Source organism: Passer domesticus, chromosome 5 (genome assembly GCF_036417665.1).
Source record: "Passer domesticus isolate bPasDom1 chromosome 5, bPasDom1.hap1, whole genome shotgun sequence".
Taxonomy (NCBI): Eukaryota; Metazoa; Chordata; class Aves; order Passeriformes; family Passeridae; genus Passer; species Passer domesticus.
Window position 1 is genome coordinate 76,149,703 of NC_087478.1, and position 19,245 is coordinate 76,168,947.

Below are 19,245 nucleotides of genomic sequence, written 5' to 3' on the forward strand. Positions count from 1 at the left end.
TAGATCCTTGGTATCTTTCCTGTTTTTCCATGGATGCTCTTAGCTCATCTCTGCTTATGCTAGAGTCATAATCTATGTGTCTGAGAGCATTTTTGACAAAGAATAGCTTAAAGCATGTTTCTCATTAAGTCCAAATGAAATATTTGGAAGGTATTTATTTATGTAACTGATGTGTCTCTGTGGCAGGATGGCAATAGTGGCTTATCCTGACAGATGGAATAGTCAAGCAGGGCTGCTAAGGGACTTAGTCAAATCAAAAGAGTTGGTGATGGGGGCAGACAACCCTCTTCTGGTGGTTTTTTGACTTGAATTTTCATGCCTTCTGTACAACGTGGATCATTTGTGAATGCTTCTGTTTTAATTCATTGTCTAAATATGTGAAGGAGTTCCTTCAGAATGGGCAGCTGCTATGTTGGAGCTGTCTGACTGTGCTCTCCCTGTTTTATCTCCTGATTAGACTCTCTTTCTCTGATTATTTCAGTGTGCAGAAGTGTTGTGCCTCACACCCCTTGTGCCCCACCCCCCAACTCCCCTTTGTTGCTGAGGAAGTAATTAAACTTTTGGGCCCTAAAATAAATGTTGGAAAAGACCCTTCAGGTGATGAGTTGCTAAGCCCTACTCTCTGTGCTTTGCCCTCTCTTTTGTGTTCTCCAGCTGGGGAGGTTTACAAGGCCAGAACCTCTTTTGGCTGCTTTCTTCTTCCTTAAGCCCTTTCCTAGGTGAGCCAGAGCCATCTCTTACACCTTTTCTTTAATCCCAAAGTACTGTATTTTCTTTTGAAAAGCAGCTGAGACCTTCCTTTTCCTAAACTCCTCCTGCAAACTGTAGAATTGGTAGTTGTGTTTGAGGGTTCTCTTCACCCTGAGCTCTCCTCTCCCCGTTCCAAAAGTCTGTAAATACCACTGGAGCCAAGTGAAGTCCTTAAATACATGAGACAGGCATTAAGTGTTTGTAACTTTGACTGGCAGGGCTGTCTGTGCTCTGAGGCACAGCAGTAATGACCAGGACCTAAAAGGACTGCATGGTGTTATATTCATTAATCTAGCTGTGGTCTGGCTTTAATTCTGGGGAGATGAATGGATAAGAGGCAGTTTGTGGAAGGGGGAGGTTAAAACAGTAGGAACTGCAGGAAAAGGTGGGGAAACAGATTGTAGGTTTCAGAGATTAGCAAGACCACTTTAGTTGAGTTTTGTAAAAGCATGATTTAAATGGAAAAATCAAAGTAACTCAAAAGACACCACCAGGTGAATGAGATAGATACTTCTCTAGTGATAAATTTTTAAATAGGATAATTGTGGTAACCTCTTAAAAAACATGCTTTAGAAGGCAGGATAATATGTAGTTACACCTAGTAAGAGTTTTGTGTATTTAGATGTCTGGAGTATATGGACTTTTACACAAAATCAGCAGGTGGTGGAATAAATGTACTGCCACTTTTTTGTACAAAGTTTGGACTTTTTGCAAAAGTCTGCAAAGAGATCAGTCATTTGTCTCTCTTGGCTAGATCATTACAGATGCTGTTAATAAACGAGAAGTAACTGACAGATGAACAATCCAAAGGTCTGCTCTGTCCTGCTGTCCTCAGCCGAATGAGAGCAGCTTCGTGGAGGAGCCTTGCTCTGATCTCTAGGCACTGACTGTCTGCACTCTTCCTCTTGCTTGCAGGGGCTAATTAGAAGGTAGAAAACCCCAAAAAGGCATCATAAAAATACCATAATTACATTTATTAGGAAGTCTGTGTTATATTGGCACCAGATATCCTTGCCTTTAAGGATTATTTGATTTTGCTAGTTCAGTTCTACAGCCAAACTTCTTGCTAATCAGGGCAGATTTACACAAACCCCGGGTGCAGTGCTTGAGTACAGGAAGGCAGCCAGGGGAAGGGACTCTGGTGTTCCTGCATCATTCCTGTGGCTGTTTGGGGAAGGGGATTGGAGGCAAGAAGTTTGTGTGGCTGTTGAGGTGCTGGAGAGCAGTGCCTTGGCAGTTCTCCTGCAGTGGAGTCACTTGTCCTACTTGGGTGGCCAGGCTGGTTGTTGCTGTGAGAAACGCCAACCACTTGTTCTAAAATTTTAAAAGCTTAACAGTAATAAAATGGTTATAAAAATAGTAATAAAAATTAGAGCAATAAGAATTTGGACAATCAGAGTTAGGACAATAAAAAGCAAAGAAATAAGGGCTGTCTGGATGCTTCCTGGGAAATTAAGCCCTGAAAACACACATGCTAACAAAAGATTAACTCTTAAAAGCAATAGCCTGTTGCATATTCATATATCTCATACATAATGCAAAAATTCTTTACAAATAAATGGCGTTTTTTGGTTTTTGTCAATTCCCCCCCCTTCATCTTGGTGGCTCCTCAAAATCTGGAAGGAGGTGGAAAGATTTTGGTCTTCTCCAATAAGGAAGCAATAATTCTTCTCTTGGGGATTTTGGTGTCTTGTTGCTGTTATCTCTGTGTGAAGAATTTCTTGATTATCTCATCCCTTTCTTGAGCTAATTAACAAAAGTATCTTACAACGCATAGTTTCTATTTTAACATTGTTATAACCTAAAACTATACTTACCACACTACTTAAAAAAAGATTAATACAGTACTACTAATTAATACAACATAATACATATAGTAATCCTTTTCATATCTACAAAGAGCCAATCATATAATCTGCACTTTTCACATTGCAATGCTCCAGTCACTTTCAAGGGCTTTTCCAAAGGCTTATAGCAAGAGTCACAAATGTTTGTAGCAGACAGGATTTGCTGGGGGATGGCAGCTTGGGGAAATTTGTGTGGTAAAATACCATGTGAACCTGCCTGAAAGGTGAAAGTAATGCTGCTTGACCAAATCCCTCATCAGCTTTATTTTCTGTACCTGTGGGATAGTGCCAGTGGCATGAAGGTGGAGGTGGGCATCACCAGTGTCTGACACAGGAAGAGGGATGACACCTGCCATGTCCTTGCTTTGCCTTATGGCGGGCAGGGAGGGACAGGATTATGGGCATTTGGGCTCCTGGGTTCTTTGGGTTTGTTTTATCCCGTGGATTCTGTGTTTTGTGAAGTGGAGCTCAGGTTTCCACCTTGCCCTGTGCCAGCGGTGCTGAGCAGAGTTCCTTGGTTGTGCCTCTGTTTCCTGCCACTTGCAGGGATTTATTGTCTGGAGACTTCCCTTCCCCAGGTGGGCATGGTTGGAAGTGACCCAGGGGTTCAGAGGGCATTGGGGTTGATCTGGTGGGAGATGTGTGTGCTTGGGAGCCTTTGCAGGGGCCTGGGAAGCAGAGACTTCTGCAAGAAGAGGCCCCGTGGAAGGGGCCAGCTGGTGACCTCGGGTTCTGTGCCTGGAACCTGAGGCCATGGCAGTGGCCAGTGTCACTTGCATGGGAAGCCCATGTGGAAGCAGCATTTCCCAAAAGCTTTTCCTCCACAGCACATTGTTGTTGGGGCTGGTGAAGATGAAGAAAGCTCTCCTGGGGTATGGACCCCTCTTGGGGTGTTCACCTCCTCGGGATGAAACAGCCCCATGGGTGGAGGAAATGCCTTAGTCAGAGCCTGTTCCGTGTTGCTTTGGTTCAGATTTATTGTATCTGGGAATTTAATGGGTTTACGTTTTCCTTCTCTTTGCTGTGTAACTGATAAAAAACATTTATCAGCCCAAGGTCTGGCTGGATGAATCTTTTCAGTCTCATTGGAAGGGAGGTGGCAGCACACGTGCTGGAGGCAGGGCAGAGCTTTTCCAGGTGCTTCTTGGGAAGGAGCTGGGAGAAGCAAGTGGTGGGACCAAGCCCAGCCTGGATTTGAAGGAAGGTGCCTGTCAGAATGAGTCTTGAGAAGATCTGGTCCTGCTGGTGGCAATTCAGCCCCTGCCACATTGAACAGCACGTTCTGGGGCATGCCCTGAGGTTCAGGGTGTAACCAAGGGACAGCTCTGGGTAGCACACTGGGCTCTGGCTGAGGCAGTGGAGAACTGGCTGCTGGAGGAGGAAAGGAATCGGGGAGCAGCAAAAAGCAACAGTCATGACTGTTCCAGCAAGCTCAGGGGGTTTCTGTGGCTCTTTTGGAGTTTTTTCCAGAGCCCTGGGATGTTTCCCCCACTGGGGGCTCTGCCAGGTGCTGGGAGGAGCCAGTGACAGAGCCAGAAAAGCCGTCAGTGGCATCATGTGGCACTGTGTCACTCCTGTCTGGTGAGGCAGAACGCTGGCCCATCTGTGGTGGCAGGTGGGAGCTGGATCTGACGTGAGGTGCCTGTTCAGTTCCTGGCCAGAGGAGCTTTGGGAGGCTGCAGGGACCTGGCAGGGATTCTTATCTCAGGAGGAAGGATGTTGGGGAGGTGGAGGTTGTGTGCATGTTGAAAATCACTTGCAGGCTGAAGAAAAGACAATCCATACCCATTTTTGTTGACAGGGTTTCTTCTTTTTCAGTCAGTTTGGGTTTTTTATGCTGCTGGGTGGAGCAGCATCAGAAACTCTTTACGTTTTTTTATTGTCTGCTTCTCTGCAGTGGTGCTTTCTGCTGCACTCCTTTCTGCTCACCTTAATGGGCTTCTTCAGTCTCTGAAGCTGGAAAGAGGAAAGCAGCTCATTTTTCCCAGACTCAAATGGAGGAAGGGAGACTGAGTGCACCCTCAGTTTAGCTAGGAGAAGGGGGAGAGCTTCTTCCATTCTAGTTATCTCCAGACATTGATTGCATCCCACCAAAAAGTTGGTGAGATGGCACAGGCACTACAACACTTCCTGAATTTGTCACCACACAGCTGGGGAGCCCGGTGTGCAGGTGTGGATTTCCTTGAAATCAATCCTTGCCTCCCTGCAGCCAGGTTCCACACCCTTTATGGATGTCTTGGCTCATCTGCAGCTGTTTTCTGAATAAACATATAAGCTGGAGATCTTAAGATTTTCTAACTGAGGTAATACTGTGTCTTCATCATCTCAAATGGATAGAAGTGTACATGCCACACTTGGTGGGGTGGAATAGTTTAGTTTAGGGTTATAGATTAATAATGTGATGGTTGGCTCTCACAATTAAGAGATGAATATTATGTATATGTTAAGGGAAGTTTTGTAGATATGTAGTGATGTTATTGTAATATGTCCTCCCATAGTCCTCTTTTCCCTCCCCCTTGTAACAGGCTTGGCAGTGGGGGCACTTCAGGAGGGTAAGATTATTACCAGGAGGCAGAACATGACAGCAGCTGACCTCTAATTGGGATGTGAGAGAGTGATCTCCACTGATGGATGGCAGAGAAGGAGCTGACTGACAAAACTTTGGGAAGGGCTAAGGCTATAAAAGGCACAGCAGCCATTTTGCAGGAGAGCACGTGGCCGCTGGTCACTGAGACTCCCAGTGCTGTCATTTTTCTTTATTCAGTCCTTTGCTGTATTTTTGTAAAGGTTTAATAAACCTTTGAAATTTTAGAAGTGAGCGTCGTTTCTCACAAGAGTAAGGAGCAGGGTTGTATCTGTGACATGTCTTGACCCTGTTGCTGCTGTTACCATGATGCCTTCCTTTTTTAGCCAAAGTTCTGCCAGTAAAATTTTTTCCTTCTGTGTCACCTGCCTTCCAACTGTTGCTTGCTGCTGAACTTCTGGAAGTTCACTAGAATCCTGTTTTTTATAAGGTCAAACTGAAGGGATTAAATGGTGTCCTTGTGTGTAATCTTGGGAAGAAGCCTGAACTTTAGATTTCTGATGATCTGGTTAGCTGCCACTATCTCTAGAGAGGGAACATCCATTCTGATTTTACGCAGTCATAATTACAACTTTATAACATCAAAGGTAGCTTTAATATATGTGAAGCACTTCTTATATTGTCCTTGCAAAATACTTGCTAAACTCAGAAAAAAAAAAAAATAAGTCCGGTGTGAGTTGCTTAGAAGTCTCATTTCATCTCCATGCTGGGGCTGTAAAGATCTTCATTAGTGTTTAATTAACTCCTAAACATCTAAGGATAGTTATTTTACAGATGATCACTGTGGCAGTGTTGGATGAAATGAGTTTTATAATGTTTCACAGTGAGGAGTATCTCCTGGCAGACTAAAGAAATAAAAGCATAGCAAGAAACCTTGTCTAGCTGAAATTATTGTTCTTCTAAGCTCTGAGTGGTACATGCTGAAAAAAAATATTATCCACTGAATGAGAAGTCTTTTATTCTATTCTTTTGAAGCAAAATAATAACCTGACACTTCCTTTTATCTAATGATTTTTGGAAGGCATTAAAAAAATAAATTCATTATTTCCTGTGTGGATATGAAATCAGTTCCCTGAAATGAATGTTCAGTATAAAAACCTAATAGGTAAGAAGAAAGACATTTATTGCATAGCAGTTGGCATAAATTTTGCTTCTAATGAGGATAAAATACATGTAAATGAGTAGTTACAGTAATTGTTGTAGTTAGGATTTGTTCATGACAAAGGTCTCATAATTATATAACCAACTGTGGGTTTATTAAGATTTTGGGTTTATTAGGATTTATAGTCTGAACTCTTAATTCCATTTTATTCCTTTAAAAGTGGGATTTGCTAGGGGAGGAGCATTTTCAGGAAGCTGACTTGCTACAAGCTCTCAATTTGATGTTTCCAATTTTCTTCTTGGCAAAGCTGGAAGGCTTCCCATGAGAAGCTGTAAATGACCAAAATTACTGTAATGTGGGGATCTAATAGGTGAAGGCATTCCTGAGTGGACATACTGGGTCTGACAGTTTCAGGCTTTAAATTGTAATAGATTTTCTCCCTCTCACGTTTTAAGAAGTTCTGGTTACAAATAAAAATGTTTTGTCTCCTTTGCCAATTAATGCAATTTAATAGTAGATTTTAAAGGCTATTTCTTCTTGTGTGCTGTTGCACATCCTCTCTGCTTCTCCTAGAATTGAAGAAAAGCAGCTCTTTTGCTGTGGTTTGGCTCTTTTTGGCTTCAAGACGAGTCCTTTAGCCACTGCAGTCACAAGAGTCACAGCATCCTTAGGCTGGTTTTAATTACAGCAGAATCTGCAAGCATCTCTGAAGCATGGAGAAGAATTTTACATCTCATCAGCTGCAGGTGGGGTTGAAATTGACAGTGATCCAATGTGGCTCCAAGGGTTTCCAGGGTTTTTCCCCTGCATTGTGCTGCAGTGCTGATATAGGTTCAATGCTGCAGTGCTTTTATCCCCAGGTTCTATCCGCAGGACTAAGGCTGAATCCATGGAATCACTTTGTTCTGTGTTCTCCAGCAAAGGTAAAAGCACACACAAATTTCTGGTGTTCTACCCAGTTTCCTGCAGGTATAACCACCCAGAAATGTGTACGCTAAATATATATGCTATAACCACCCCTAAATACTTGGGTGAGCATAGTAAATTCCTGTGGTTTATAGCCTAAAACACACGTGATGGTGTCAGCAGCTCATGGACAGTTTCTCAGTACTGTAAGAATCTAGAAGTGATTAATAAACCTTTTTTTTTATAATGCTGGATTTAGATAACTTGATTTTGCATTATAAATCTAGGAGTGCCTTGCCTGGACTTACTTTGTTTCCTTGTCTATGGAGCAAACCAAAGCAATGTATTTCTGAACACTAGAGCACTTTCAGAGATGGTTCTTACAGAATGTACATTCATTTTTTAGTTTTTCCTTTGTCTTTCTTAGAACTTCAGAGGAGCTCAGGGCAATCCTCTTTCCTCCTCCCTCCCCACCTAATTAAGGTTGGGAATTCAGGTACTCCAACCCCATGAGATTTTAAGTTTCTTTCAGGCTATTAGTTAATCACGATGAATGTGTGCCATTTCCTGCTCTTTGCTAAATATAGAGGTGGGACTGGGTCACGGTGTCCTCGGCTGTCACTTTTTAACCAAGTTGAGCTTTGTCTTAGCTTAGTTAAAAGCTTAGACACTTTTGCCTTCACTATTCCAGCTGAGGGTGCTGCTCCTGAACTTTGTGGCTTGGAAGCTTAGGAATCAGCTTTGAATTTCCAGCCTGCATATGTGTCAGTGACTACTTTAAAGCCATTTGGCCTTGTGTCAGCAAGATTTATCCTTAAACCTCAGGAGTTCTTTTTCTCTTCTGATATTTCTTTGTGAATAAACAGACCAGTGTTGGTCCTGTCCTTTTTCACACTGGTTTTGTGAGTCTGAACACACTGGAATCCACTCTTGATCTCGTATCATATGAGATCAAGAGTGGATCATATCATATGAGATCAAGGATCTCATATGTGATCTCTCCAGCACTTGATTCTATTTGTCTACTGGAAAAAAAAATGGATAGTCCTTAAGTACTCAAGTATTTAGTGCAGATTTTATTCAGGGTTGCACATCATGTTCCATGCTGGCTTAAGTAATTGAAACTACTTCACTGCAGTCATGCAAATAAAATAATTGCAATGTGGCCTGGAATTAACCTGCACTGGGAGCTAACTACCATGGCCTTTTTCTGTTCTCCCTCAGCCTTCCTGTTGTTTTTGGTATTTTTTTAATCAGCTATGTGCATATTTTCAAATACTGTCCTGCTTGATGTTGATTAACATATTCTGTGCATGGTCCATCAGTGGATTTTTATTGTGGTTTCAATATTGCTTTTTATTTAGTTTGGAGACACTTCATCTTTTTCTTTCAGTCACGCATCTGTCTCCTAAAATTTTGAAAATCTAATCTCCTGCCCACCCCAGTAATTAAAGATTGGAAGGAAGATTTATCTGGCAAATACTGCACAGGGAGTGAAGTAGGAAAATGTGCTGAGGATGTCCTGTAAAGGGTAGGGGCTCTAGAGGAGGGGTTGACAGTTTTGTGTGTGTACAAACACCTCCACCTGCCTTGCTGTCTTGTACATAATAACCATCCATTATCTCCACTATTTTAGGTTTTTGTTGTTTGTCAGCCATATAATTATTTGTATTTTTTTAGTGTTTCTCTCCTTACATGTTTAAAATAGCTTGATTATAGCAGCCTTGGGGGCTTTGGGGAGGGGATGCAATCACTCCATGGAGTAGTGATCAGCTCCCCTATCACCAGATACAGGACTGCATTCTCTTCTTATCTTTAATACAAAAAGTGCAGCACCCTTTGCTGTTTTATTACAGCTAAGAGCTTTGAAGAGTTTCACGAAATGAGATGTCACCTCTACTGTGTCTCCTTTTCTTGGGGAGAGGCCAACTGCAGTGCTATTGCTGATGCTGATGTCATTCATCTCCTTGAGTGAGACTTTGTGGCATCTTCCTCTTCCCATGTTTGTCCTTCTCCTGCCACTTTTTATTGTGTAATTGGGATTCAAGGCTTGTGAACTCATCGTTTCCTCAAGTTGGATTTTGTTCCTTTGTCAGAGAGAGGGTCAGTTGCAGTCACAGGTACATTCTTCTTTCTGTGTATTGGTTTAAGGAAGGCATAAGCTGTTAGTTCCTGAAGGACTGGCTGTGATCCCAAAGCCCCCGTAAGAAACCTGTAGGCACCTTGTGGCTTCAGGTCATTAACTGGAGCATGTACTGTCATCACATGTCTTGGAAAGTGCTTGAGGGTGGCTTTGATGTGTTTTCCCTCATTGTGTTGGCCCTGCACTTCTTCATAGCACAGGCAGAGCCAGGTATTGTGTTTGCAGGGTGCTCTGATAAAGGAAGGAATGATGACTCTGACTCCATGTTCTCAGAAAGCTAATTTATTATTTTATAATACTGTATTATATTAAAGAATACTATACTAAACTATACTAAAGAATACAGAAAGGATACTTACAGAATGCTAAAAAGATAATAATGAAAACTCCTGACTCTCTCCAGAGCCCTGACACAGCTTGGCTTTATTGGCCAAAGAGTGAAAACAACTCACACCAGAATCCAATGAAACAATCACCTGTTGGTAACCAATCTCCAAACACATTCCAAAGCAGCAAAACTGAGGAGAAGCAAATGAGATAAGAATTGTTTTCCTGTTTCTCTGAGGCTTCTCAGCTTCCCAGGAGAAAAATCCTGGGCGAAGGGATTTTTCAGAGAATATGAATTCCACAAGCCAGGGTCTGCTCCTGGGCCCTGACCTTGTGCTGTGCTGGTGGGGCAGAGGGGCAGATGGGTTGCTGGAATGTGCTTGACAATGTCCCAGGATAACCTGTGGGCTCAGGCCAAGTGACAGCACCAGCTCTGTGCACCACAGAAGAACTTAGAGCTACAGCTCTGGTGTCGTGTTAAGCACAAGCAAAAGTGACATCCTCCTTCACAACTCTCATATCTCCTTTCTTCTGTGCCTCTTAGGGTGTTTCAAAGATGACCGTATTGTGTTCTGGACTTGGATGTTCTCCACGTATTTCATGGAGAAGTGGGCCCCCCGGCAGGATGACATGCTCTTCTACGTCCGTCGGAAACTCTCCTATGGCAGTGGGGAGAGTACAGAGGGTAAAAAGGTGAGTGATGATGGATTTTAACTTGTATTTAACTTTAACTTGTATTTAACTGTAACTACTTAAGGTAGCATGGGATTTGGTGTTGTGGGGTACCTGACACTTCTGAAGAATTGCAAACCAAGGATAAGGTATTTCCAGCTCTGCTCACCACTAGATGTTATACAAAATTGATCCATAAGGAAATACCATGGTTGAGGTTGTGAATGTCAGGTGACCCTGCCTTGGCAGGGGGGTTGGACTGAATGATTTCCAGAGGTCTCTTCCAACCCTAACAATTCTGTGATTCTGTAACATCAGCAGCAGTGTAAATGAGGTGCTCTATTATAGACTTGAGAAAACCAGAAAGCTTACCTGCCTTTTTGGAAAGCTGATTTTTGTTTTGCTTTTCAGTGATGATACTTTATAAACTCAAAGCACAAGTCTGTAGGAAGACAGGAAAAAAAGGAGACGAGAGATGGTCACACTGGTATTTCTAGAAGAAAACTGGCAGAGATTACCAGAGAATCAGGAATGAACATCTGTTGGGTGTACTCAGTAGCAGAACACAAGCAGCCTCCTGGAGCTGGGATACAGCAGTGACAAACAGCAGAGAAACTCCTGTGTTCTCAGAGTCTACATTTAAGACAATGTGCCCCTCATAAATTCCTTGCACAATCAGGTGTCCTAGTGTTGCTGCACAGGTATTTTCCCATGAGAGATCTGAGAAACTTCGTAGCATTCCATGGCAGTTTTCATCTTAGGTGGGGGAAACAGAAGCAAGAGGTAGAATGGTTTTATTGGGAATTAAGGTGGCTATAGGAAGATAAATGGAGGAGAAAAAAACAGGGATTGGTTTCCTGACACGTGTAAATAATTGACACTGTTGCTGAATCACAGGTGTTTGTGCATGGTGTCTGTGAAAGTGTTTGTAACCAGCTAGACAAAAGTTCTCTGGATTCATATGGGGTGGTGTAAAGAGCCACAGCTGTCAGCTCCCTTGAGAAAAAGATTCCAGAAGGTTTTCCCACACTTTTGATGAAGATACAGAAAATGGACAGACTTATCTTCTCTCTTCTCCCTCACCCTCCAACTTCCACCATGACAACCTCTAAGGAGAAGATGGAAAAATATGGCTCTTTCTCTATCAGATGTGTGGTTTAGTGTTCAGCTAGTGTATTTGGAGCTTTACTTGTGGGGGAAACTTCCATCCTGATTGTTGTTTCAGTGACTATAAAAGCATCCCTGTTTCACGTCAAATGATATTATGGCTTTTTTCAGCCTGGTAAAAGCATGTGTTGTTTAACCTCTTGTCCTTCTCAACAAGGAAAGTGAATCTCAGAGACAGCCTTGTTGTTTAAATCCATTCACAGATCAATCTGTTTAACTGATTCATTAGCTTAAAGTGTCTGCAGCTCTTGTGGATAGGTGACAGTGAAATAAACCCTTGTATTTGCTCTCAGAGCATTATTTAAGCTTTTTAAAAGCACCATAAATAATTTTTATTTGTGAAGAGGTTGCATAAGTGGTGGTTACCACAAAATCAGTGTTAGTGAATCGTGTGTGGTAACAGCTGGGATAGGGACTGGGCCTTTTCAGCACACACAGCATAGGTAACTCTCCTGTGGCTGGCTATATTTTGCATGGCTTCTGAGAATTGAACCTTTCCTGTGCCTTTGAAGTACTTCAATTGCTTTGTGAATCTTCATAGTTGGTTATTCATTGGTACTTGTTCAGCTGCCCTGTTAGATTTCACTTGACTGCTTTGTCGTTTCAACTCCTCTCTTATCTGATTTTTGAGCCTGCCCAGTGCAGTGAGACACCAAACAACTACTCCTACACATCAAATTATGACTACATGGTTTTTTTATTTACTTTGTAGTTTTGGATTTTCTTCCTTGGAAAATTATGCCAAAATGCCAAAGTGATACTGTTAAAGCGGGGAGGGAGATGGAGACTGGTATCTGTAGGAGCTGGATAGAAGTGCAAGCCTCCCTGCCACCCACCAAGCTGTGCTCTCATTTAGGTTTCCAGGGGTAGACTGAAAAGGCAAATGAAGGGCAGAGCTCAGAGTTGTTTGGGGACATTTAGGACTAGAACTGGAGCTGTGCTGTTGGCTTCTGCTTTTATGCCAGGCTGAGCCTAATGGTCTGGTGATGATTCCTTCATGGACCACATTGAGGGTGACTCTGTAGTGTGGATGTAGACTGAAGCAAGTTCATTGTAGTTCTTCCACAAACTCTGCTACATATGTGCTCTGTGCTTAGCTGGCTGCTGCAGGTTTTGGCTGAAGAATGCTGGCAGAGGTGACTCGATGCCATGTCAGCTCAGAACATTAGTTTATGTTCATGAAAATAGGATCTGTGCCGCTTTGAGCATAGCAATCATCATACTGATGACAACAAAAGGGGTTGAATGGGGAGATGCTGTTTGAGTGCTGACAGTGGTGGTGTTTGTGTCATTTCCATGCCCTGGTGTGATGGTGTGTGTCAGTGGGAAACAAGTGTCAATCAATCCAGTGGTTCCCAGATGCCTGAACTGTCTGATTAAAAGTTGCTCATGCTTGTGGGTTTGGGTTTTTCTGTGCTTACTGGAGGTGGAACAGTGTTGGCAATAACATTTAATTTTGAATTGAAGTGTAACAGAGGATAAGCAGAAAAAACCTGATAGGATCGAGATCAGACGTTCTGCTCAGTTTAAAGACTGAATGAGAAGGGGTTTGGATGAGTCATGACAACTTGAAGCAATAAATTGAACCATTTGATATGTCCAGTAGGTGCTGGTGGTAAACTTCTCTACCGTGATAAATTTTATTTTAAAAGGCTTTTTAAATTATTTGCTTTGCAGTCTGCCTGGTCTAAGTGACTTTCTATTTGCTTCTCTTTTCCTTCCCACCAATTTCTAAACTGAGCATAGATGGATGAAACAGCAATTAAGCTCCTAATATGTGAATGCCAGGACAGAACTGCCATATTGAATTCTGGGCTATATCCACTACACAGACTCTTGGATCCCAGAGAAGTACATTTAATTCTGTCTTTCCTTGGCATGTCACAGTAACACTCTTGCAGTTTTTTATGCCAAGTTTTGAAGACACATCTTCTCCTGGTGTCTTGTGTCAGGTTCTTTGCAGACCAAGGCACTGTGTCGTGTAGCTTTTCGCAAGGTTAAGGAATTTAGCAGGGTTTTGTAAAGTGGAATCCCTTTGACTTGTCACTCTTTATTAAGTCAAGACTCAAAACCAGCTTTGCTGCTGCCTCATGCCAGCTGATGTGACCTAATGGAAAATGTAAGCCTTGATCCTCACTTCCAAAGGATCTTGGACATTGCAGGTTTGAAAGGTTAACGTGGTTGGACTTGGGATTATGATTTTAAAATGCTGTTTGATCAAGATTGAGTATCTCTGATCTTTCTGTACAGAGCAGCTTTACTTTCTCCTGGGAATCCAAAAGATGCAAGTATACAGTGTTACACAGACAGCTGGGAAAGAAAGATAAAACTTCAGTGATAGACCAGCAAGTTGTATTCTGCCTTTCATTGTGCCTTGTCACCTGAAAAGGTGCCATATCTATAGGGCAAAGCAATAAAAAAGATACTCTGGGCATATGTTCTGAGTTTGCCTGGATATTGGAGTAGTTCCTATTTTCTTCAGCATCCTATGAATGTGGAGGAGTAGAGTTGCTGCCAAATGCACAGGATAGTCATTAGGCCTGTTAAATCTCCAGAAAGCTTAAGCTATTGATGTTGAGACCACAGCTTCAGAGACAGAGCTGAACAGAGCCATGGTTTACATGTTATGTGTATCTGGACCTGTGACTCAACAAATACTGCTTGTGGTGTGACCAGTCAGTTTCCAAACCTAAATGACTTCAGGCACATGACTCGCACAGAAAATCACAGGATTTTCCTGACTGAATCTGCAAGTCACTGTCTGGCTGCCTGGAAGATTCAACAACCTGAACTCAGCATCTAATAAAAATGCAAGTTTTAAGAATCTTTCATTGCTGGCTCTGTTCTAGTGTTAAGGTTTTTTTCAGCACTGCAAGCAAACAGGATGTCTCCAGAAGAGCTCTATACCATACTTCATGGCAGTCCCATGCCACCACCCAAATGCTGAAGAGAAAACAAATGGCCAAAAATCGGATCTTTTTTGCTGAATAAATTTTTCCTTTTTCATGGGTAGTATGAGGGAACAATTATTCCAACACTTCCAAGTTGATACAGAATCAGCTGTTGTGCCTCAGCTCTTCCATTGTGCTGAACTTGCAGAGGTGTTGCAGTGAGCAGGAGCGCTGGCTCCTGCAGAGCTCAACATTCACACAATGCTTTCATTTTGAAACATGAAAAAGGAACCCTGGTGTTATCAGATTGATACTCTGATATTTTATTTTTTTGTAAGGAGTTCAACATCTTCTGTGTAAAGACCTTTCTTTGGCAGTTCACCTGGCCAGAAATCCCTGTGCTTTCTGGTGCTACTTGGATTGTCTAAATGTGTGAGCAAGTGTACAGCTGAAATACTTCCACAGTATCACAGCCACAAAATTCCAGACTCGGGAAGGGGTGTGGGCTGCAGGGGCATTTTTAATGAATTGCTTTATATTGCTTCCAGTCTGAAGAACTCTTCTTAAGCAGTCAAGTAGGGTGACAAGAAAGCCAGAATCAGATGTGATTTTAATATGAATGGCACTGAAACGTGGCAGCCAAGAAGATGCTCTGTTCTCTGCTACAGGGAGCAACTTCACTGGAAAGGGAAGACGCCCAGACCCAGTTTTCCTATCTGATGAATTGTGCTGAATAATTCAGTATCAGAAATGCACCATATCTGTCTGAGTCACTGGGGATTTGAGGGACAGAAGGGCACTGCTAGGCTGGGCTTGCATCCTGGAAAAGCTGAAAGCATCTGCTTGGAGCTCCCCAAAAGCTTCATGAGCCACTGGTTCATCAGAGCATTTAATGGATTTGATCTGTGGGTTACAGGCTGGTCAAGTTGCTTATTAGAGGTATGTGAAGGTCTGGGTTCAGTGTTGAAATTAATATGCAATTGAATTGGAGCTCTGGAATATCATCATTGAGTTTGCAGTAACACTGGCAATTAGAACTTACATTATTTGATGTCTGCACCAGGGTTTTCGTCCACCCTGTCTTCCGGTCACTAATCCAGTTTATGCATTTCTGTATTCAACAGAGATGGTTTGAGACACACTGATTTATTACCATTCTGTAATGTTATAATAATTCTGAATGTTCCTTCTCCTATGACTGTGTCTGCTGCCTGTGGATGTAATGTATCCTCCTGAAGCCTCCTGACTGGATACTGCAGAAGGCACATGAGTGTTGCTTCAGGTACTTGTGCTTCTCTAGGAGCTTCAGAAAGGCTGGAAAACAGTAATACAAGAATAAGGTAACAGGGAGCAACTTGTTTCAGCACCTGAAAATGCAGGTTATTCTATGGTCTGGGACCATGTTTGATAATGCTCAAATGGTCACACGTGTATCTCTTAGTTTCATTTTGGAAAGCTGGTTTAGCAGATCCATGGAGCATTTTTCCTGAGCTGCTCAGTTTGGTTTTGGTCAGAGACTGGAGAAGTGACGGGGATGGGTGGGAAGTCGAGGGGCTGCTCCATCTTATCCCCTGACCTCAGAACAGCCAACCCAGCAAAAGAAAGCGTACAGAAAATCACACTATGGAAAGCCATAAAGGAGACAGAAGAGTCTCCTGGAATAAAGGGAGAGAGTGTCCACTGGGGCACACCTGTGGGGTTTTCCCCTCTTGAGGTTTTAGAGCCTCCTTCTATCCTAAGCTCCTGGCTGCATGTTGTCCTCTTCCTTTCCCCGCTGGCTGAGGTGCTCTGAAAGTGACGTGTTGTATTTGTGGGGACCTTTGTGGCAGGAAGGAATGATGAATCTGACTCCATGTTCTCAGATATTTTATGATACTGTATTATATTAAAGAATACTAAACTATACTATACTAAAGAATACAGAAAGGATACTTACAGAATGCTAAAAAGATAATAATGAAAACTCCTGACTCTTTCCAGAGTCCTGACACAGCTTGGCACTGATTGGCCAAAGAGTGAAAACAACTCACACCAGAATTCAACGAAACAATCACCTGTGGGTAAACAATCTCAAAGGAGCAAAACTGAGGAGAAGCAAATGAGATAAGAATTGTTTTCATTTTTCTCTGAGTCTTCTCAGCTTCACAGGAGAAAAATCCTGGGCAAAGGGATTTTTTAGAGACTGTGAATGTGAGTGCAGCCTTCCTGAACCTCTTGTCTGTTTCAGGAGTCAGACTGTCTGCAACAAACCTGCTGCTTGATGTTAATAGACACATTGAGACCCATTTCAATGACAGTAATACCCATACCTTCACCCACTGCATTGTTTGTAAAGACATCTTCCCTATCAAAAGGACCTTAAATCCACCAGCTTCATCTGCTGTGAAGAGGAGACCAACATCAGAGATTCACCAGGTTCTGATTTGTTTTTGCCTCGGCTGCTGTGTGAACCCTTTTTTTTTCCCTTCTCTGAGACAAAAGACAACACCATTTTTTTTCCTCCTCCCCACCATGTTGTGGCTGTTGTGGGTTTTTTTCCTCTGTCCCTGGCATTTTGGTGTTTTTTTGTTCCAGTGGGGCAGGGCAGGACAAGGTCTGGCAGTTCAGTATCTAGCATTTATTCACCATTTTTTCCCATCCTGTATTGGCACTCTGTTTGTCAATAAACAGTTGTTTTTTTTTACTTTCATCCACTAGTGTTAATCTCTCATTGGTCGAAAGGGATTGTTGGACCCTTGTTTATTAGCAGAAACACTCACTCCAGAGTGTTCTTCTCCTAAACTTTTCTCTAAACCAAGACACGAGCACAAGAAAAAGTTCCCAAAGATTGTGATCATTTGGTTTTACAGCACAGAATTGGTTGTGGGCACAGAATTCAAGCAATTGACACAGAAGCAAATTTTTCAAAATGGGCGGTTTTTCTGCAGCTGAACTTTGCTTCTTGCACAGTTTGCAGTTGCTTTATTGCAGTGGGCTTTGTTTCAGCTTTACAGCTATGGTGGGTGTTGAGTTGCCATAGCTACTGGGCATTATGCTGCCTTTATGTGGGATCCAGAGTGTGTTCCAGGAGGATCAGGTGCAACTTCTGAATAATTGATAATATCCAGAAAAAGGGAATAGGAATTTTGTCTTGGGGGCCATTCTTTACACTGTGCTCTGCTGTTACCACCAGTAAAAATTTCAGTAGCCATAATCCTAAGAAAGCTTCTCCATATAATATCTGAATGAAACTTTCTTTTTCATTTTAGGACATTGTTGTATTGTTGAATACAGTTGTCTCCTTTGAAATATTATCTTGGATATAAATATTCCAGTGGAGGCTTGTAACATCAGCTTCCCTGTGTGACAGGACTGGGAGTGCACCCTTCCCACAGGGCTTCTCTGCATGCTTCAGAAAATAGCAGGCTCCTTTGATTTCCTTCCCATTTAGCATTTAGGGATGTCACTGGCTAACAGATGCAAGAGCAGATGGATTTTGATGGCCAACTGGCCAGCCCAGCCTGTGTCCTGTTGAGTATCTGTTCTTCAGCACTGCTGGGTGCCGAATGTGGCTCTGCACTTCTGGGCTTCCCAGCTTGTTAAAACCTTCCCACAGGAAGCACAGCTCTTGGGATATTAGACATGCTGTTTGTTGGGGTTTCTCAGTGTGAGAAAATGCCTTTTTCCTGTGCCAAAGGCTCCAGGCAGCTCCTGAGATAGTCTTTTTTTTTTCCTAACTGCATCATGCTGTTGATGTGTGTAGAGAGGGAAGCCAGGAGTGACCAGTGTCTCCTCATCTGGAGGTGGGGAGCAAAGGAGCACAAGTTCTGAGAGGCTCAGAGGTGTCCTAAAAGTATTTTGTCTGCTTTATTTAAAAGATTAGCAAAGATTAACACATGACAGAAAAAAAACCCCAAAAGCCCAAGCATGAAATGAAAAAACCCAAAACTGAGTATTCAAGATCTTCTTCATATATATATATAAATACATAAATTGGTATGACAAGATCTAGAGGCTGGCAAAAGGAAAGCAGCTGAATTAAATGAAGTTGCACACTTGGAGCCAAGAGGATGATTAATCATTGGAATGAGTTCTCAAACAAAGCAAGGTATTTTCCCAGGTACTGTCCAGCTAAAGTTTAACTGGGTTTTTTGAGGTGAAATATCTGTGGCATGTGGGAGGTCAGCCTGGCTGAGGTCCTTCTCCTTTACAGCTGTAGCTCAGGAACCCCGTGAAAACTTGATACAAAGGTGGCATCATGGATTTCAGCTCCAGAAGGGTCACTGATTTGAATGAGCAAATATATAACTTGGATTTTGGATTTCACTGGGAATAAATAGTATTTACATAGTTGTTTCTATTTTTGTGCTTGCAGGAGTGCACATCTGATCTAGAGCCAGGTAAACAAGCACAAAGATAAGGCATGGCCTGGTGAGTCAGCAGCAGACCTGGAGAAGGCCCAGTGTCTCCTGGATGCCTGGCTGGGGCAGTTTGGATTTCCTGGGAGGACTCAGCTGTGTGAAATCCAGCATGTTCACCAGTCCATGCAGAGCTGTGATTCATGGAGATCCACTCTGCCCTGGCCCACAGGCTGAACACCAAGGAATCCTAACCTGAATTAGTGCACAGGGAAAAAATGGTTAAAGAAAGCCTTTTTCCTGTCAATATCTGTGGTAGACTTGCGAGGCATTCCATGAAAGAGTTGTTGAGTGCTGGCATTGTAATTGCTGGGGAGAAGTTGTTCATGTGTGAGTGAATTTCATCAGCAGAAAGAATTAGTGGCTGACTTCTGCAGAGGGAGGTTTGAACTTCAGTGTTACAAGGTGATTAACTGCTTCTTGGCTTAAAATAAAGGTTCCACGGATACAGAGGCAGGA

General features: G+C 42.6%; 1 protein-coding gene across 2 annotated transcripts in view; it reads left to right on the forward strand.

The window, feature by feature from the left end:
* Nucleotides 1-19,245, forward strand: part of KIAA0930 (KIAA0930 ortholog) — a 57,752-nt gene that overhangs the window by 15,004 nt on the left and 23,503 nt on the right. For both annotated transcript variants that reach the window (XM_064421170.1, XM_064421171.1), the window contains exon 2: nucleotides 10,204-10,352. In XM_064421170.1, the coding sequence (XP_064277240.1) occupies nucleotides 10,204-10,352 (149 nt within the window). The remainder of the gene's footprint in view (nucleotides 1-10,203; nucleotides 10,353-19,245) is intronic.